Genomic DNA, 21992 nt, shown 5'->3' with positions numbered 1-21992 from the left:
TTTCCACTTAGCTGCAGGTAACCCTGCAAATCAATACCATCATGGGAAGGATTGACCTGGCTAGACAAGCAAGGATGTCAGTGGAAAGGATAATAGACTGGGATGTATATTGGGCAGTTAATCAATACCACATGGCTTCCTCTCCTGAAGTTGAAAGTCTCCCTGATATCTTTCTTCATGATTTGACTCCATTTTTGCAAACAAAAGCAAATGAGATGAATTTTGAAAGCTCCAATTATCACCTGCAGTTTGTAGATAGTTAGTAATTAGAATGTTTAGATCTGCTTACAGCTGTGTGTTATGAGAGTGACACTGATAAGCATGCAAGACCTCAGATTCAATAAGTCGATTACCACTGCTGCCACACGTGGGGATTTGCCCCCATCTAGTGCTGTGAAGCCCATGCCTTTCTTCTTCTTCTTCTTTGGCCTCCTTATCTCGAGAGACAATGGGTAAGCGCCTGGAGGTGGTCAGTGGTGTGTGGAGCAGCGCCTGGAGTGGCTATACAGGCCAATTCTAGAGTGACAGGCTCTTCCACAGGTGCTGCAGAAAAATTTGTTTGTCGGGGTTGTTACACAGTTGACTCTCCCCTTGCGCTTCTGTCTTTTTTCCCAACTGCTAAGTCTCTTCGACTCGCCACACTTTAGCCCCACCTTTATGGCTGCCCACCAGCTCTGGCGAACGCTGGCAACTGACTCCCATGACTTGTGATCAATGTCACAGGACTTCATGTCGCGTTTGCAGACGTCTTTAAAGCGGAGACATGGTCGGCCGGTGGGTCTGATACCAGTGGCGAGTTCGCTGTACAATGTGTCCTTCCTGCCATCTTCCATGCGGCTCACATGGCCAAGTCATCTCAAGCGCTGCTGACTCAGTAGTGTGTATAAGCTGTGGGTGTTGGCTGCCTCGAGGACTTCTGTGTTGGAGATACGGTCCTGCCACCTGATGCCAAGTATTCTCCGGAGGCAGCGAAGTTGGAATTAATTGAGACGTCGCTCTTGGCTGACATACGTTGTCCAGGCCTCACTGCCATAGAGCAAGGTACTGAGGACACAGGCTTGATACACTCGGACTTTTGTGTTCCGTTTCAGTGCGCCATTTTCCCACACTCTCTTGGCCAGTCTGGACATAGCAGTGGAAGCTTTTCCCATGCGCTTGTTGATTTCTGCATCTAGAGACAGGTTACTGGTGATAGTTGAGCCTAGGTAGGTGAACTCTTGAACCACTTCTAGAGCGTGGTCGCCAATATTGATGGATGGAGCATTTCTGACGTCCTGTCACATGATGTTCGTTTTCTTGAGGCTGATGGTTCGGCCAAATTCGTTGCAGGCAGCCGCAAACCTGTCAGTGAGACTCTGCAGACTGAGATGTTAAAGCAGCATCGTCAGCAAAGAGGAGTTCCCTGATGAGGACTTTCCGTACTTTGGACTTCGCTCTTAGACGGGCAAGGTTGAACAACCTGCCCCCTGATCTTGCGTGGAGGAAAATTCCTTTTTCTGAAGACTTGAACGCATGTGAGAGCAGCAGGGAGAAGAAAATCCCAAAAAGTGTGGGTGCGAGAACACAGCCCTGTTTCACGCCACTCAGGATAGGAAAGGGGTCTGATGAGGTGCCGCTATGTTGAATTGTGCCTTTCATATTGTCATGGAATGAGGTGATGATAATTAGTAGCTTAGGTGGACATCCAGTTTTATCTAGTAGTCTGAAGAGACCACGGCGGCTGACGAGGTCAAAGGCTTTGGTGAGATCAATGAAAGCAATGTAGAGGGGCATCTGTTGTTCGCGGCATTTCTCCTGTATCTGACGAAGGGAGAACAGCATGTCAATGGTCGATCTCTCTGCACGAAAGCCACACTGTGCCTCAGGGTAGACGCGCTCGGCCAGCTTCTGGAGCCTGTTTAAAACGACTCGAGCAATGACTTTCCCCACTATGCCCACGCCCTACCCTACTGCTCAAGGCCACAAAAAATCCACTACTGGGCCAAACTACATATTCCAGCTATTGCTGCAACAGACCCACTGCAATACTGTCAAATGCCAGAACTGGCAGTCCAGTTCTGCTAAAACTTACCAAAACTGCTGTTAAACTTTATTTCTCCTCCCCATGCTGTTAAATATCAAGGCCTGAAATTCTGTGATTAGTCACCTTCCATAAATCCAGCAGGAAACTGGCCTAGAGAAATGTCCATTTATGTCTTCTACCAAAGTTAGGGTATGAGGTTAGTGGTAGCTCTGAAATCTCAGGGCACAGATATCTACCTCCAGTGGGTGAATTTTGCACACTATGGGCTGGATTTTATGCACACAGTGCGGGGCCCAATGTGAGGCCAGAGAGGCGAGGGGAACCCCGCCATGGCCGTTTGGAGGACTCCCGGCTGCATTTTACAGCGCTTAGACTGTTAACTGCTTGGCCCAGGGTCCCTGTTCCTTTAAGGATGGGGATCCTGCCTTGTGGCCCTTAATTGGCCACTTAAGGGCCTCAATTTGCCTCTGGGTGGGAAGGCTGTCCTCGACCTTTCTGGCCGCTGACTTAATTGAGGGGAATCGGGAAGGCGATGGGCACTCTGCTCCCCCCCCCCCGCCTTCCCTTCCGATTCAACGGCACCCGTTTCCCTCCCACCACCCCGCCCTGCTTCCCAGCCTGCTCCCCAATGGGAAATTAAATTTCCCCTATCTTGCTATGTATTTTCAGCTTTAAAAATGATAATTTAATCTAAAGAAATGTGAATAAAATACATTTACAGTTTTCATAGAGAAATGGACAAAATTTAATCCCCAAAGCACCAGGAAAAATTCCAGAATACTGTTTAATAGAAATTGAATTTGACTTATTCAATCGCTGTAAATCAGTAGCCTTGATGTTTACTCTACTGCTATGTTTATAGTGGCAAACAAGAGTTAAATTGAATGAATTTTTTTTCATGTATTTGGTACCATAACTGGGTAATTGGAGCTTTGGCAGTTGGAAATCTAATCACAGGCTGCAACAGTAAAATTACCTGATTAAGGAGGAGGAAGAAACTAACCTATCTGGAGCTCCAATTATGGGATACTGTGATTCACAAATTATTTGGTCTGCTGTGTATTTCAGTGTACAATTGTGGAGCTGCACAAACACCACTGGCATAGCCCAAGCTATGCCTTAATTGGATCTGCTCCTAGTTTGTTCATTCTGCTCACTTTACAAACTGAAACAGCAACACATGCTTGTGATTTTTTTTCTTCAGATTGAGCAATGTAAATAAAAATAATAAATGGCCAGCATGGATTTTTAAAAGGTGATGCGTGACTGACAAATTTAATAGATGTCTTTGAGGAATTAGAATATATTGAATAAGAAAATGCAGTGGATATTGTGTATATGGATTTTCAGATGGTGTTTGGTAAGCATAGGAGATTTCTTGATAAAATGAAAGGCATGTGTTAGTAAAGTATGGCAGCATAGATCGAAGGTTGAGTGAAGGACAGAAAAGAGAGTTGTGGATGTTTATTAGACTGGAGGGATATAAACAGTGAGGTCATCCAAAAGTTAGTGTTTTTCCTATTGTGCTTCTCAATGTATATAACTGATTTGGACTTGGTATAGGGGGTGCAATATCAACATTTGTAGACAACACAAAAATAGGGAGCATGGTTAACTGTGAAAAAGATTATGAGCAATTTCAAGAGGAAATATTTTAGTTATTTGGGCAGATATAGTGTCAAGTGAAATTTAATGCAGCGAAATGGTAAACATTTTACTAAGTAGCGAATCTCGTAAAAAGTGTGCATTCTGGCCTCATTTAAATATTAATGGTACGTAACAAGTATATATGGAAGTATACTACTAAGTGCAGAGGGAAGAGGAAGTTTCCACACTCCTAGGGTCTTAAAAGCAGCATAATAGTGTCATGATTTTTATCTGCTTGTGAATGTAGCTTTTCTTCAGAATCTTGGTGATTTTGTGGTAAAAGCTGTATAATCATTTATAGCAAGATTGAAAATGTACAGCTCTTACTAGTATATTGAGCATTTTTGTTCCAGCATTTTTATTTCCCTCTTGTATAGGAAAAAGGCTAGCTTTCATCTATCAAAATTATGCAAGTGAAATAATTCAACAGATCAGATGCAGTTTTATATTTTAAAATGTTGAAATCCATTTTTGCCAGAAGCAAGGATTTACATGTCTTTTATCCCTTTGTTTATCTTAATATGCTTTCAAATGTGCGTGTGCAGTTTCACTGTCATAGGGGTTAGCAGCAGTGAGTGCCCCTTCACTCTGCCTTGGAAGGAGCTGGCAAGAGGGTAGCACTGTGGTGCCTAGCAGTAGGTGGAGGGATAGATAAAACAAGTACATCTAAGAGTGATAGTGTGAGAGTAGGAGGAAGAGTTGGTTTGGCTGGCAGCTTTACTTTTTATTCAAGTTTGGAAACAGCACTTGTATAGTTGGGTAGGTGGGGTTCTTGCCCTATGTGGTGGGGAACCAAGTGATTTTTGGCTGTGGAGATGGTGAGGAGAATTTGTTCAGCGTTATCAGGGGGTTGTTTGTCCTTTACTGCTTCCAAATGAGTTTTATTACAAAAGGGGGTTGCTAAGTTACTCAGCATTTGCTCCATCACTAAGTTTAAAATGTTAACAGCATTCTGCCACAAGTTCTGAAGTAGTGAAGGTATTTTTTAATCAAAGATCTATTTAGCTAACACCAACCTGCAAATGCTTAAACAGCAGTTCAGGAATTATAATTGCCAGGTTTCTTTGGGTGCAGTCTGCCCCTGAATTGCACCCACATTATTAAGCAGAAAGAACTTATATTTATAGCATCTTTCATGATCTCAGGATGCCTTAAAACACTTTACAGCCAATGAGTTACTTTTGAAGTGCCGTCACCATTATATATGCATACACAGCAACCAGCTGCCCATAGCAAGGTTACATGAACAGCAAGTAATGATCAGATAATCTGTTTTAGATGAGGTTGGTTGAGGTGTAATTGTTGACCAGGAGAACTCCGCTGCTGTTTTTTAACTCGTGTCATAGGATCTTTTATGCCCACCTAAGCAAGCAAATGGGGAGGAGGGGTCGATTTTAATGTCTCATTCCAAAGCTGGCACCTTCGACAATCCATTCTTCCGCAGTACTTCGCTGAAGCCCAGCCTAAATATGTGCCCATATTGTCGAGTGAAACTTGAACCCTGGGGCTGAATTTAGTTGTGCTGGCAGGGCTCCTGGCACCGGGCCAAAACGGCGAGGGAACCCCACCTTGGCCTTTCGGAACCCCTCGACGCAATTCAATAGAACCCGAGCACTTAGGTGACTGGTGCCAGGATCCCCATCATTTTAAGGAGAGGGATCCCACCTCCCAAAGCTGCCAGTCAATCAGAGGGCCAGCAGCTCAGTAGTATCAGCAGTGCCACTGGTGTTGGTACTACAGGATTCCCAGGACCAGAGACGAGTGAGGCGGGGTCACCGGGGCCAGTCCGGCGTTCCCCAGCGATGGGGGTGGGTGGACAATGAGAGCGGGAAGATGATATCAGAAGTGTGGCCTTTGTCACTGGGGCCCCAACTCCTCCCCCCACCCTGGCCTCCAGGGGGCCCATTAAATATCGCCCATGGTCTTCTGGACTCAGGTGAAAATGCTATCAGTTAGCCAAGCTGACATATGAAATATGGGTGCAAAGCCCTCTGGAGTTGTTGAAATTTAAATTGCTGCTGTCTCTTTAGATAGTCAGGTGCAGACACTAGAAAAACTATATGAGGAAGTTTGACTATTGAAGTACAGACGGAAGAAAAGGATTAATACCCATTTTCCTCTGCATTGCACCTTTGGTATTCTGTTTGAATTTGAGCTAAGTTTTAAACACCATATTCTGCCTGCACCCTTACCTCATTCCCATTACTGCTGAAACCCCTATCCATGCTTTCATTGCCTTCAGTCTTAATTTCTCCAGTGACATCCTCACTGGCCTCCTGACTGCCACCCTACACAAACACAATTTGTCCAAAACTCATCTACCCACATCATGTCCCACACTAAGTCCAGGCCATCTATCACATCTGTATTTGCAGCCTTCATTGTCTACCTGTCTCTAATTGCATTGGATTCCAAATTCGCAACCGTGTTTACAAATCCTTTCCTGGCCTTTCCTACCCTACCTCTGCAACCTCATCAAAGTCTATGTTTTAGTCCATGGCCTTTGGTCCTTTGACTCTGGCATTCACCCTCTTTATTGTCTATGAACCTTTCTGGTTTACTATTCTTAAGTTGTATTCACAGGTTAACAAGGCTGTAGAAAATGTGAACAAAGCATTGTGGTTCATTTCTAGAGTAATAGAGTTGAAAAGCAGGCAAGTAATGTTAAACTTGTATAGAATCTTGGTTAACTACACTTGGTATCCATATTACTAAAAGGATATCAAGGCACCAGAAAAGGTGCAAAAAAGATTTCCAAGGATGATATGAGAACTGAGAAGTTATAATTATCAGGAAAGATTGAATTGGCTTGGGCTCTTTTCTCTAGAAAAGAGAAGGCTGAGGGGTGACCTGATACAGGTCTTTAAAATTATGAAGATGTTTGATAGGGTAGGCATTGTTAAGATGTTTCCGCTTGTGGAGGAGTCCAAAATTATGGGTCATAAACGTAAATAGTCACTTATAAATCCAATAAGGAATTCAAGAAAAACTTCTTTACCTAGAGAGTGGTTAGAATGTGAAACTTGCCACCACATGGAGTACTTGAGGTGAACAACATAGATGCAGTTAAGGGGAAAATAAACAAGTACACAAAGGAGAAAGGAATAGAAGGATATGAAGATAGGGTCGATGAAGTAAGTTGAGAGGAGACTCGTGTGGAGCATAAGCACTGGCATGGAGCAGTTGGGCTGAATGGCCTGTTTCTGTACTGTATTTTATATGTAATTCTATGTAATGCTCCATTTTTGAGTTTTTCTATGTCTGGCACAATCCCCAGAATCTCCTGGCTGCTACCTCTGACTTCCAGTTCTATCTGTGAGATCTCCTGGGTCTTTCATTCTCTACCTCTGAGCTCTGGAAACTGTAATTTCACATTTATTAGCTCTATATCTAGGGTCCCTTGGCTTTATCACTGGGCTCAAGCTTTAGGCCAGCTTAACACAAATGCAGCTCTGTCTGTTTATGTATCAGAACAACAATTGCTGCAGTTGCTTTCTGCTCATCAAGTAGTATTTTACCTTTGTTTTAAGCTGTACTCACTTCTAATTTATTAAAACTAATAAACATAGAACAAGAAAATTTGGCAAAATAACTTTTGTAAGTTCTCATAATTGCTTAGTACACAACTCCTTGGAAACTGTTACAGGCACAGTTGTAGCACGTGTGGTTTCCTGAGCCATGAGTAAAATCAAGTTACTGCTGGTTATAAGCGTCACTTCCCATTTTAAAAAAAACAGAGATATGGTATATAGAACAACTGATTTGTGCATTGTGACATCATCCAAAATAATTAACGTTATGGCATTGGAAAACTCTTTATTAAAAAAACAAGTTGTTATTTTTGTGCTATTTCCCTACTGATTATTTTATCCTCCATTTCAATTTTAATTTTCTTCTACTTTTGCACTTTCTGGGCAAGAAAACAAGCAAGCATGGAAAATGTTTCCAGGTTTCTTGCTTTTTTTTATTGTAGCTGATATGAATGTGAGGTTGACTTACCCACTGATTTTTCTTTCCCTTGGGTACCTGACTTACTTTAGCTCGGTGTCACCCTTGAGTAATAGATTTAGTTTATGTGGCTGGAAATCAGTTACATATCTAGCATGACTAGAATCAAAACTTGTCATGAAGTACCATCTGTTTTTCTATTAATACACAAAGAGATGGGCTGAGGCAGCTCAATAAAATTGCACTTAAGTACATAGACAATTTTTTGACACAAATAAAATATCTCGGCCCTGAAACTGGAGATTTAATTAAAATTTAATTCTGTGCCTCCTATCAAATTGATCACCGAGTGTCAGTAATTGTAGTTGAGATGGCGTTAATTCTTTATAAAGAGAAAATAATCTAATAACAGTGATGTATTGTGGGAGGAGCAAATAAAATAATTTTACCTTGTGTCTACTTTCCAGGAACTGTGCATACTAAGAAACTTGAAAGTATTAGATGTGGCTGGAAATCAGTTACATATTTTTCCAACAAAGGTCAGTACTATTCCGTGAACATAATCTGTATTAGTACTATGATGCATTAAATCTTTCATCAATTTCTGTTGTGTTTAAACTTTTAACCTTTATTCCCTGAGACAAATCAACTATTAACTTTATCTGCTAATTTCTTTAAACATTTTGCTTTTGTGATTGAACTAAATTAATAACTCAATTTTACAAATGGATGTGATATAACTGGTACATCTCAATTTAGGAACTTAATGGATTTTAAATCCTACAGGCTGTTACTTCTCTTGAGCATAGCGGGGATAAAATGCTATCGTATTATACTAGTGGTTGATACAAGAGCTGAATCTGTGCACCCAGTGGGGTGCGAGTACATTGTGGGTGCAGGGGCTGCATTTGTTCACTTTTAAAATTAATAAGCAGAAAACCACAGACTGTGCAACCATGATGTACTTCCTACAAATGCTATTCCTCACTGAAAGCGTGGAATTGCCTCTGCAGTAATTTGCAATGCACATATGAAACTTATCATAACATAAAAACTGACATTTCAGCTGAGTACAGGTGTTAAAGATGATTTTATATGTGTGAAATTGTTGCTTTTTCCAGATTTGTTTTCTACTACATTTATCACTAATCTGTCCATAGAAACAGGAACTGAAAAATACAAAGTTTGATTAAAAACACAGGCCCTCAAATTATGAGTCCTGTGAGCTGCTGCTGGAAATGTGTTGGGGCACAACTTGCACCCATCAAGTTGCCCCAGTGCTGATTCTGCCAGAAATCATCGGGTGAGCTAAATTTAGTATTGCTGGGAATGACAAATGTGAGAGTTCTACGACCAATTGATATGATATATCTGGGCATATGCAGAGGAAGTCATTGTGAGGGTGCAGCTGTAGAAAATAAAGCAGAGCTAGCATGCAGAAATGGCTTCAACAAGAACAATAAAGAGAGAGAAGCAGTCTTTTCCAAGAGTAATATAAATATTCTGCTGACTGTATGTAGGCACAGGAAAAATGTAGTACTGAGTGTGGATGAGAGCGACCTGTCAACAAAGCAGGCAGGATCATGTTGAAAGTGGTGTGAAGGCAGTGAGAGCAAAGTCTTCAACTCGGACACCCTTCCAGTGCAGGAACAAGTAGAATGATCTCACAAGATCAGCGAAGCTAAGTATGATGGCAGCAAGCTGCCATTCATATATATTTTAACATTTTCAGACTATAAACTGATATAACCCTAAATGTGAAGTAGTAAACTTAAGATTATAACCCTGTGAACTAAATGATCTGCATAGACTTGTTCACAAGGAGCAATTAAATTGAAATTCTCCAGTGATATAATTACATAGAATTACACAGATTTCTATGTAACTAAATGATATCACTGAAAAATCCACAAATCATATATACCCTTTCAAAAATACTTTTCCCTCTGGGAATTTCATAAGAGAAGTAATAGTTGCATATGATGTCGTAGGGGGAGTATTTGCTAGAGTGGTTGGGGAGGGTTTAAACTAAAATGTCAGAGGGGTGGGAACCTTTGCAAGGAGTCAGAGGAGGGGGGGATCAAAGACAAGAACAAAAGACAGTAAGGGGAATAAGAAAAGTGATAGGCAGAGAAATCAAGAGCCAGAATCAAACAGGGCCACTGTGAAAAATAGTGGGAAGGGGACAAGTAATGTCAGAAAGACAAGCCTCAAGGCTTTGTGCCTTAATGCGCGGAGCATTCGCAATAAAGTGGATGAATTAATCGCACAAATAGATGTAAACGAGTATGATATAGTCGGGATTACAGAGACATGGCTGCAAGGTGACCAGGGATGGGAAATGAACATCCAGGGGTATTCAGTATTTAGGAAGGACAGACAAAAGCAAAAGGCGGTGGAGTTGCATTGCTGGTTAAAGAGGAAATTAACGCAATAGTGAGGAAAGATATTAGCTCTGACGATGTGGAATATGTATGGGTAGAGCTGAGAAACACTAAGGGGCAAAAAACGTTAGTGGGGTTTGTATATAGACCCCCAAACTGTAGTGGTGATGTTGGGAATGGCATTAAACAGTAAATTAGAAACGCATGCAATAAAGGAGCATCTGTAATTATGGGTGAGTTTAAGCTGCATATAGATTGGGCAAATCAAATTAGTCACAATACCGTAGAGGAGGAATTCATGGAGTGTAAACGGGATGGTTTTCTGGACCAATACGTTGAGGAACTAACTAGAGAACGGGCCATCCTCGACTGGGTATTGTGTAATGAGAGAGGAATAATTGACAATCTGCGTGAACCCTTGGGGACAAGCGACCATAATATGATAGAATTCTTCATCAAGATGGAGAGTGACGTAGTTGATTCTGAGACTAGGGTCCTGAATCTTCGTAAAGGAAACTACAAAGGTATGAGGCGCGAGTTGGCTAAGACAGATTGGGAAACATGACTTAAAGGGATGACGGTGGACAGGCAATGGCAAACATTTAAAGAGCGCATGGATGAACTGCAACAATTGTTTATCCCTGTCTGGTGCAAAAGTAAAACGGGAACGGTAGCCAAACCATGGCTTACAAGGGAAATTCGAGATAGCATTAGATCCAAGGAAGAGGCATATAAATTTGCCATAAAAAACAACAGACTTGAGGATTGGGAGCAGTTTAGAATTCAGCAAAAGAGGACCAAGGGATTGATTAAGAAGGGGAAAATAGAGTGCGAGAGCAAGCTTGCGGGGAACATAAAAACAGACTGTAAAAGTTTCTATAGGTATGTGAAAAGAAAAAGATTGGTGGACAAAGTAGGTCCCTTACAGTCAGAAACAGGGGAATTTACTTTGGGGAACAAAGAAATGACTGACCAACTAAATGCATACTTTGGTTCTGTCTTCACAAAGGAGGACACACATATCATACCAGAAATGTTGGGGAACACAGGGCTTAGTGAGAGAGAGGAACTGAAGGAAATCAGTATTAGTAGAGAAATGGTGTTGAGGAAATTGATGGGATTGAAGGCCGATAAATTGCCGGGGCCTGATGGTATGCATCCCAGAGTACTTAAGGAAGTGGCCTTAGAAATAGTGGATACATTGGTGGTCATCTTCCAAGATTCTATAGACTCTGGAATAGTTCCTACAGATTGGAGGGTAGCTAATGTAACCCCATTATTTAAAAAGTGGGGTATAGAGAAAGCAGGGAATTATAGACCAGTCAGCCTGACGTCAGTAGTGGGGAAAATTCTAGAGTCCATTATCAAAGATTTTATAGCAGAGCACTTGGAGAACAGTGGTAGTATCGGGCAGAGTCAGCATGGATTTACCAAAGGGAAATCTTGCTTGACAAATCTACTAGAGTTCTTAGAGGATGTAACTAGTAGAGTTGATGAGGGGAAGCCAGTGGATGTGGTTTATTTAGACTTTCAGAAGGCTTTCGACAAAATCCCACATAAGAGATTAGCGTGTAAAATTAAAGCGCATGGGATTGGGGGTAGTGTATTGCGATGGATAGAAAATTGGTTGGCAGACAGGAAACAAAGGGTAGGGATAAATGGGTCTTTTTCCGAATGACAGGCAGTGACTAGTGGGGTACCGCAGGGTAGGACCCCAGCTATTCACAATATATATTAATGATTTAGATGAGGGAACCAAATGTCATATTTCCAAATTTGCAGATGACACAAAACTGGGTGGGAGAATGAGTTGGGAGGAGGATGCAAAGAGGTTTCAGGGTGATTTGGACAAGTTGAGTGAGTGGGCTAATGCATGGCAGATGCAGTATAATGTGGATAAATGTGAGGTTATACACTTTGGTAGCAAAAACAGGAAGGCAGACTATTATCTGAAAGGCTATAAACTGAGAGAGGGGAATATGCAGCAAGACTTGGGTGTTCTCGTACACCAGTCGCTGAAGGTAAGCATGCAGGTGCAACAGGCGGTAAAAAAGGCAAATGGTATGTTGGCCTTCATAGCGAGAGGATTCGAGTACAGGAGCAGGGATGTCTTGCTGCAATTATACAGGGCCTTGGTGAGACCACACCTGGAATATTGTGTGCAGTTTTGGTCCCTTTATCTGAGGAAGGATGTTCTTGCTATAGAGGGAGTGCAGCGAAGGTTTACCAGACTGATTCCTGGGATGGCGGGTCTGACGTATGAGGAGAGATTGAGTCGATTGGGCTTATATTCGCTGGAGTTCAAAAGAGTGAGGGGGGTTCTCATAGAAACCTATAAAATTCTAACAGGATTGGACAGGGTAGATGCAGGAAGGATGTTCCCGATGGTGGGGGAGTCCAGAACCAGGGGTCATAGTCTAAGGATACGGGGTAAACCTTTCAGGACTGAGATGAGGGGAAATTTCTTCACCCAGAGAGTGGTGAGCCTATGGAATTCGCTACCACAGAAAGCAGTTGAGGCCAAAACATTGTCTGTTTTCAAGAAGGTGTTAGATATAGCTCTTGGGTCTAAAGGGATCAAAGGGTATGGGGCGAAAGTGGGAACAGGTTACTGAGTTGGATGATCAGCCATGATCATAATGAATGGCGGAGCAGCCTCGAAGGGCCGAATGGCCTACTCCTGCTCTTATTTTCTATGTTTCTATAATAAACCAGTCTGTACTTGCAAGTGACAAGTATTCTGTTCTCATGCAGGGCAAAATTACATATCATTCATGGGAACAACAGGTTACAGGAAGAAGAATGGCAGACATTCATCCATTAATGCAGCAGCAGGAGGAGGAAGTTGTGATATTGGAATCACAATCAGCTGAGGCAGTAGGGGAAGGAGACATGAGGGATCCTGCACCCACAGTTGGTTTGTACAGATCACATATTCAATGATTAAAAAAGGTTTCAGTTTTCTGCCATTCATATTCTATGGAGGTCCTTACATGATCAGACTAGTCAGGGAAAAGTGGACAGCGGTAAATTCATTGCACTTCTCCATCTTTTTCTCTCCACAGGAGGTGGAAGCAAGAATGAAGAAGCAGAGAGAGAGACACTGACCCTATGGTAGAGCCCTCAACAGTAGGCACAGTCAGAACAAAGTCACTCACACCATCATGTACTCTTTTACTTGCACTCACCAGCCCAGATAGAGTCGCTGTTGAGGATATAGATATTTTAGATGAAATGTGGGCACTGAGTGCTGCACAGCACACAAGGAAACCAGAAGAAGAAGCAGTGTAATTGGAGAATGATGTTCCTGAATGGAAACTTCAGTCCTTTGCTGAAAAGTTATCAGATTACGATCTCAAGGGTACTGCATGAAACAAAAGATGCTAGCAGAACATCAGACCATGAAGAGATTGCAAAATCTCTCTGAAAATATGCAGCAAGCGGCAGGGCTGGTGGCAGAGTCTAATATCTTTTTTCCCAGCAACATCAGAGAGGGATTCCCAAAAATGTAGAGAAGCATGGAATGAGTGGCAGTTGCAGGAATCTCTGCTTAAGTTGCAAAAAACAGTGTGCTCCACTGTACAGGCCTTGACTTGTGACACTCATGCTTTGGGTGACAGAATGGAGAGAGCACTATCTACTGGATTCCAAGATATCCAGTACATTACTTCAGAAGGTTTACAGGATATTCGGTGTACTGTCTCCCAGGGATTAGAGATGTTAGTAATCCCATAAAATCATTTTCCTGCAAACCTGAGAAAACCAATATGTTGATCTCATGGTGAATGGGAGAGCAAGATCCAGTTTTAGAGATGCTTCTTTCCCTCAGAACCGCAGAACCAGAGAATTCTCGACTCATTCCTTCAGGTGTCTTCACAGGTAGAAGGAAGTCAACAGGCCAAGGCTGTAGAAATTACAAAGTCAGAGAAGCAGTCTGAACAAAGAACAGTAAAGCACAGGAACAGGCCATTCGGCCCTCCAAACCTGCACTGATCTTGATGCCTGCCTAAACTAAAACCTTCTGCACTTCCGGGGACCGCATCCTTCTATTCCCATCCTATTGTTGTCTGTTGCGGATCTAGCCCAGAACTTGGCAGAGGAGAGGAAGGCCAAGAGGATCATAAGGATCATAGTCATATAGAGCAGCTTGTCCACATTTCAGACCATAGGTCCTCAGCTGAAACTTAGAGGAAGCGTTGGAATAGGAATGAGGAAATTTTTGATAAATCACAACAGGAGTGCCCAGTGGTGATTATAATTAACTTCCGTGACAACATTTCAGAAAACGTACAGTTTTTGTGGTCAAAAATATGATTTTTTTCATCGTTGAAAACGTAAAGTTATACTAGATCTGATTTGAGACCCTTCATGAGACTTTTCTTTGAATAAAGAACGAAGTATTTGGAAGAGTAGCATATTTAAATTATGTGGACCATCCTGATTCTTACAGATGTTGGATAGCTATAATATGATCCAATATTGCTCCAAGTTTCTCTGATGAGTTTGTCTCACGGCTGTCTCCCCAAATGCAACTGTTTAGGATCTCGCTGTGTCCTCCTCATGTCTGAGTTCATCAGTCTCAGGAAGTTCAGCTTCTAAGTCTGTCTCCTCCTTGAAAATCTCACTTTACAGGAGTTTCTGAAGAGCAAAATTGTGGAGAACGCTATAGGTTATGGCAATTCATGAAATAACATTGGGAGCATCTGGACCTGTGCAGGCACCTGAATCTTCCCTTCAGCAGTGTAATGCCTTGTTCACTTTTAATTTGTGTGCTAATGTGACCCTTGTAGCATTCCTCCACTTCAGTGGTAGTCCTCCATTTTGATTTTGGACATTAAAAAAAAATCAGTTACTGAGAAAAACCTGATGGCTGAAAAATATTTTGGTATTTTGAATAATTAAAATGGTTCAGTTATCTTGCTTTTGATTTATACCTTGCTGACTTCTTCAGTCCTGATTTGTTGCTGTTTCTTTGACATATTTTGCCAAAGTATTCAGACAAAAGCATGTAACAAAATATGTGAGACAAACAAGAAATGTACACAGGTCCAAGACTTTTACAATATTATAAATACAGCAAAGTAATTACCATACACTTACCAAAGTCAATAATTTTTATTTTGTACTTTTAATTGTAAAGTTACTGGAGCTTAAACTGGAAGAATTCTACTATGAGCAGAATCCATTGTTGGAAGAAAATCTTATTTTGTCCACGCAACAAAATGAAGTTTTAACTCTGCAGGTAATTGGTAGAGATTACTAGAGATATTTCTGACACACCACGGCAAAGGGGGGAAGTCCGTGTATTCATTATGGAAGGTAATACTGTAATGAGTCAAACCCCTCTTCACTGAGGATCAAAAAAAATGAATCTGATTTGCTGTTTATTTGTGCATGAGCTGCTTCATAGTTGGAACATTTCTTGATATTAATATATTGATATACTGAGAGTATGTGATTCATATGATAAAGGTGACATAAAACCTCAAATAATGTACAATAGCACTTCAGTTCAAATCATGATTGAGTCACAGAAGCCTGTCATGATATTGATCAGTAGTCAAAGAAAAAAAATGTTTATAAACAATATAGCTAACTTGTGCCTTAGAAAATCCAGTTCACAAAATCACAAACTAAATATCCTGACAAGTGCCAATCACTGCTTTAGAGTTTTTGACTTATCTGTCCTACCTGGAACTCCATTCCATATGTTGATTGTTCTTGTGTGAAGAAGGATTTCCTGATATCAGCCCTAATTTTGGCATTTGCTAGTTTAACCTATGCCTTTTTGCCTTAATTATTTGCATGTACATTGCAAAATAACAAAAAATTATAAGGATATAATGGGGATAATATTCAACTTTAGTGTGTGGGCAGTAACCTGGTGAAATGGATCGCCCAACCACTGGAGAATCAGCTTGATAGTCATCCTATTGAAATAAAAAATTAATATGTTCTGCCAGATTACCACCTAGGTGATGAAATTGAAAATGACCCCCAACATGTCATGAGTTGTAATGACATTAATCAACTGTTTGAAATTCACCTTTGAATTTTATAACATTATATTATGCCCCTCAATATATTCTATTTTCTGAAGCCTGTTTGTTATCCTATATATTCTAGACTATGTACTATAAAAGTGCATAGTCATTATAGAAAGAAAAGAAAATCTTACATTTATAGAACACATTATTAAATATCTCTACTGTTTTGAAGCATTTTAGATACAATGAATTACTTTGAAATGCAATGATCAGCTATCTAAGCCATTTTTGCACAATATTTACAGTAATAAACAGTCTGTTTTTGGCAGTGTTGCTGCAGGGAAAATTGGTAAGCCACAATTTGGGGAGTGCTCCGTTTTCTTCGTATAGTGCCATGGCACTATTTAGGGCTGGATTTTGAAAGCTCGTCACTGATCTCATGGCGCCGCTGAGCCGCCACGACATTTCGTTCCTTTCAGCCTTCACCTGGTCTTACCGTAACAGGGTTTAATTTTAAACACACTGTATTTTTAGCTCCCTCTTGGTGAATCCTTGTTCACCGCTTTCCCAATTATAAGGCAAAGAAACCAGGTCTAAAGGTGATAGGTAAATTGGCCATTGTAAATTGCCCCTAGTGTAGGTAGGTGGTAGGGAATAGGGGATTACTGTAGGGTTAGTATAAATGGGTGGTTGTTGGTCGGCACAGACTCGGTGGGCCGAAGGGCCTGTTTCAGTGCTGTATCTCTAAATAAATAAAGAAGAAAAGTTGAAATTTATTTAACTTAAACTCTAATCTGGTTGACGCCTGCGGATATACGACGTGCCCACACTAGCATGCATACGCGATACACACATGCAAATAGAGACAGAAAAGAGCAGACGAAAAAATAAAGTGGAAAAGTTTGAGGCAGTATCTGAAGAGTTTTTGTTACGCTTGTTCGAGCTCACTGTAGAGTCCTTGATTGTAGGTAGATCTTGCTTTTCGTTGGGGCCCAGTATTCTTCTTAAACCTTGTTCGCTGTAGGAGAATTTTCTCTCTTGGGGTTCATTTGTCTTTATTAGATTCAGAGGCTTGTGAGAAAGAGATGGGAACAGACAGGAGAGATCTTAGTCCAGGAGCAAACAGACAATCTCAGTTCAAACTGTACAGTTCAGAAAAAGCCAGGTTGCCAAGCAGATTAGTCATGTGCCTAACTGTTCTGAACACGTCTTGGATTGTATCACCTTAGCAGTCTCTGGAATGTTGCTCTTACACACAATACCTGGTGATCGAGGTCCATTATGGGTTGAATGTATCAGAGAATAGTCCTTTGTCCTTCCAATCACTGTCTGTTAATATGAAAATGTCTTTTCCAGCCACAACTGATCTGTTTAACGCCCTTTCGTCACTCCAGTAATAGTTTAAAATGAATGTTCATGACAAAATTAATGTGCCTCATTCTTGGCAGGTGGGGGCCTAGCATGACACCTTTGACCCCTTCCCCACAACCAATCGACTCATTTTTGCTGCTCACCCTCACCCTGAAAAATTCATTCCTTCTCCTCCCCACCAGTGTTGGAGATCTGAAGGCACGGGAGTTCTGGCCACCAGCTGGAATATCGGCGTGGGATGGCCATCGGGACAAGGTAAGTGCTTTTGCATGTATTTAAATTTATTTACATATTTCAACGAAGGCTCCGCCGCCGAACGGTGGGGAGGCCACCCTATGGCCTCGCTGCTGAGTGGCGGGGGGAGGCCGCCCTGTGGCCTCGCCGCCGCAGATAAAATGCGCTGGAGCCTCCCCGGCATCGTGGCCCATGGCGGGCCTTTCCTGGAAGTATTTTCCAGGCCACCCTTCCCCATGCCAAGAACCCCAACGTCAAGGAGCTTATAAAATTCAGCCCTTAATGGCTGCTTGACTTACCACACAGATAGATGAGGCCTATGTTGAACATCTCATCTCAAACATGGCACCTGCAACAATGCAATACTGACACAGTACTACATTAGAGTTTCAGCCTAGCTTACAGAATATATTTAATGAATTAGTACATGCAAAGTTTTGCATGCCTAAAAAAAATTTCCCTTTAAAATTAATAAAAATACTAGCTAGCAGCAAAGGTGAAGTATAAAATGTTTCAATAAAGAAAAAATGCAAATTCTGAAAATCTGAATAAAAATAAAATGTTAAAAACACACTGCATGTCAGCAACTGCAAACAGAACAGACAGGTTATGTTCTTGGTATGATGAAGGGTTATAAACCTGAAACATCATAACCTGAAATAAAAACAAAAAGTGCTGGAAGTACTCAGCAGGTCTGGCAGCATCTGTGGAGAGAGAAGCAAAGTTAACGTTTCAGGTTTGTGACCTTTCATCAGAACTGGCAAAGGGTAGAAAAGAATTAGGTTTTAAGCACGTGAAGGGGAGGGGATGGGGGAGAGAACAAAGGGAAAGATGTTTGGTAGGGCAGAGAGCAGGAGAGATTAAATAACAAAGCTGTCGTGGGACAAAGGCAAAGAGTATGTTAATGCTTGCGGTGAAAGACAAAGCATTAGTCCAGAGAGAGTGTTAATAGCAGAATAATGAGCAGTTCTGACTACATGAAAAACAAGCACATGGTTAAAAAATAAAATATAAAAAAAGGCCAGTCATGCGCTGAAGTTATTGAACTTAATGTCCAGTCCGCAAGGCTGTAGAGTGTCTAATCGAAAGATCAGGTGCTGTTCCTGGAGCTTGCGTTGATGTTCACTGGAACTCTAGAGCAGGCCAAAGACAGAAATGTTGGCAAGCAACCGGAAGCTTGGGGCCTGAGCGGAGGTATTCCGCAAAGCGGTCACACAATCTGCGTTTGATCTCCCCAATGTAAAGGAGACTGCATTGTGAGCAGCAAATACAGTATAGTAAATTGAAGAAGTACAAGTAAATTGCTGCTTCACCTGCAAGGAGTGTTTGGGCCTTGGATTGTGAGGAGAGAAGAGGGAAAAGGGCAGGCATTGCACCTCCTGCGATTGCATGAGAAGGTGCCGTGGGAATGGGATGAGATGTTGGGGGTAATGGAGGAGTGGACCAGTGTGACGCAAAGAGAACAATCCCTTCGGAATGCTGACAAGGGAGGGGAGGGGAAGATGTGTTTGGTGGTGGCATCACGCTGGAGGTGGCGGAAATGGCGGAGGATGGTAACAACATAGCATGTCCTTTCTCTTTACAGATGCTAACTGACCTATGTGTTTCCAATATAATCTGTTGTAAAGTGCTTTCATGATTAACATTGGTAAATGCTGAACTTAGTCACATGTTTTGAATACTCATCTGGTTTCTTATGTATTGTTACAACCGACCGCTCCTGTCAAACCCCCAATCAAAATATATGATTCTGATTGTGGTGGGAAAAATGCACTGTTAATTGAATCCCATTGCTCCACAGATTGCCTAACATATCATTTAAAACTTTCCAAATTAAAGAAAGACCCAGCCAAATTGTACCATCCATTAACTCCCCGAATGAGGCTAACCAAACCAGATGTCTTTAAATCAACAAATTAATTCTTTAATTAGAAGAACTCAATTCTTAAACACTATGAAGATATAAACATTTAAAATAGAAAAAAAGAGTCCTTGCAAAGTCCACACGGAATGTTGCTTGAAGTCCTCACAGAATGTTGCTTTCCTTCTCCAGTGAATTTCAACAATTAACGACTTGCAAACACTTTCAACAGAATCAATCTGACTTTAGAGTTTTTGAGGGATAAAAGATTGTCACAGTCTAACTTCCATTCCTTCAGTTTAAATTACCAGAGATCTCCGTTTTGGCTTGCCTTTTTTTTCATAATTTTGAGAGATAATAATTAAACAGGCTAAAATCCTATTCCTTCAGTTTATATGGTTGAGAGCTTTTTTTCAGGTGTGCTAAACACCACAGCTGTCTGTGTCCATGTGTCTTCTGTGTCTGTGTTAGAACAAACTGTCTTCAACTAAAAGCCAGTTCAAAACTGAATTGTAACAAATACTTCATTCTCACTCCCAGTGACTATCTATGGTAACGGGAATGCACCTTTTGAATTGCAGTCTCCAAATGGCTGTTTCTAAGGCAACGAAAATGCACCTTCCTATAGCTCCTGAGGCTTGCTGATTCTTAAAGCCTTAAAGGCAAACCGCATATTCCGAAAAAAAACTACAGGACCATGATAGTATGAATAAAATCAGGAAAGACATGCAAATTTAATGCTAGAAATAAAATTACAGATGTTTGCAGCTACAGAAATCAATATGCAGTGGTGTTAAATTCCTCAAACAACTAATTTAAATGTAATCAATGAATGTAGACGCCTTACATTTTCTCTTTATAACCAAATGATAAACAATGGCCTGAATTTTATTAGGGCAATGCATTCCGCGTCATCGCCCTTTGAACTCAGTGGCATGCCCGCATTCAGCAGCTGTCAATATCGCAGGGGCTCATTAGCATCACTGTGACGAGATCCCCACCCCCCATATTACGTGGGGAGAGGTGGGACGTCCGGTGCAGTGAGGAACCATTTGACAGCTGTGTAGCAGGTGCTGGAACCCCATTTTGAGTGCCCCAGCACCTGCTTCCTGACAGCTGTCAAAGAAATACCTCACGGTTGAAGAGTGGGGCTGCTGTCAATCTGGCAGTAAAGCAGAGAGTGCTAGAGAAAACTAGCAGGGCAGGCAGCATCTATAGAGAGAGAAGCAGAGTTAGCTTTCAGGTCTGTGAATGGTTCCAGGGTTGAGGAATTTCATCTACAAGGTTAGGTTGAAGAAGTTCCTTGGAGCAAAAGAGATTGAGGGGAGACTTGATCGACTTGTACAAGATTCTTACAGATTTAGATCAGGTAGACAAAGAAAAGCTGTTTCCATTAGCTGATGGTACAAGGACTAGGAGACACAGATTTAAGGTTTTGGGCAAGAGATGCAGGGAGGATGTAAGGAAGAAATTTTTACGCAGCGACTGGTAATGTCCTGGAACCCACTGCCTACAAGGGCAGTGGAAGCGGAGAGGATTGATGATTTCAAAAAGAAATTGGATGGGCACTTGAGGGAAATAAACTTGCAGGGCTATGGGGATAGGGGGAATGAATGGGACTGGATGGCTCTACAGAGAGCTGGCATGGACTTGATGGCTGAACACCCTCCTTCTATGCTGTAATGACTCCTTGGCCAGGTTTTAACAATGATGCAGTGGCCCCACCCACCGGCTGGAAAGCCGGGGCAAGCTCACCTCCACTATCCTGAGAAGCCAGAAAGCTATTTTATGTGGCTCAGGCAATTAATTGCCTGTCATGAATTCTGTCCCTTGGAGGCAGGATATCCTGCCTTCAAGAGCCGCCCACCAATCAGAGGGCTGGCAACTCTTCACTCCTAGCAGCGCCATGGGAGCGTCGGCCACTGCCAGGATTGCAGCAGTCCCTAGACCCAGGCAGCAATGGCGGCTGGAGAATAAGGTAAGTGGGTTCTGGGCTTGCTGGAGCCAATCAGCCAGGCCATGGTGAGGGGAGGGGGTCAATCGTGAGGGTGGGGAGTGTCTACCAGCAGGGGCAGCAGGTGCTGCAGCGGGGGACCTCCGTGGGGCACAAGGTGCTCGATCAGGAGGGCATCCCGCCCCCATCATCAGCCTACGAGGAGGCTTCCAGGTTTAACTCGGCAGGCTCCTCAGGTGATGAAGTACCCATCCACTGCTGGTAAAATACCAGTGGCGGTGGGGCAAGGCCCTTAAGTGGCCATTAATTGGCCGAAGGGTGGGCAGGCCTCTTGACACCTCCCCCCACCCCCCACTGATAGGCATGACATCCCCCCATCATCCCACCCAGTTTTTTGCCACCCCCACCCTCCCAGCCCGCTCCTGGAGAGTGGGGTAACATAAAATTCCTGCCTATGACCCCATGAGAAGGCTGATGAGCATGCACACCATGATGCTTGGTGCATTGGCAGGCCTACCACAGTTACTGTTACTGTCAAGGAATATGGAAGAGTCTGTAATATTACTTGTCCCTTTGATGTCGG

General features: G+C 42.2%; 1 protein-coding gene across 4 annotated transcripts in view; it reads left to right on the top strand.

Moving 5' to 3' along the window:
* Window positions 1-21992, top strand: part of lrrc69 (leucine rich repeat containing 69) — a 104132-nt gene that overhangs the window by 49775 nt on the left and 32365 nt on the right. For 2 of the 4 annotated variants that reach the window (XR_010974966.1, XM_068030823.1), the window contains exons 5-6: window positions 8086-8157; window positions 15143-15244. Coding sequence is in view for 3 of the 4 variants with exons in the window: in XM_068030823.1 (XP_067886924.1) it covers window positions 8086-8157; window positions 15143-15244 (174 nt within the window). In the remaining variant the exon portion in view is untranslated. Of the gene's footprint in view, window positions 1-8085; window positions 8158-12756; window positions 12920-13067; window positions 13774-15142; window positions 15245-21992 lie in introns of those variants that run through there. The other 2 variants (XM_068030826.1, XM_068030824.1) reach the window with 2 other exon arrangements.

This window comes from Heterodontus francisci, chromosome 5 (assembly GCF_036365525.1).
Source record: "Heterodontus francisci isolate sHetFra1 chromosome 5, sHetFra1.hap1, whole genome shotgun sequence".
Classification (NCBI taxonomy): Eukaryota; Metazoa; Chordata; class Chondrichthyes; order Heterodontiformes; family Heterodontidae; genus Heterodontus; species Heterodontus francisci.
This window is presented reverse-complemented; position numbering and strand designations above follow the sequence as displayed.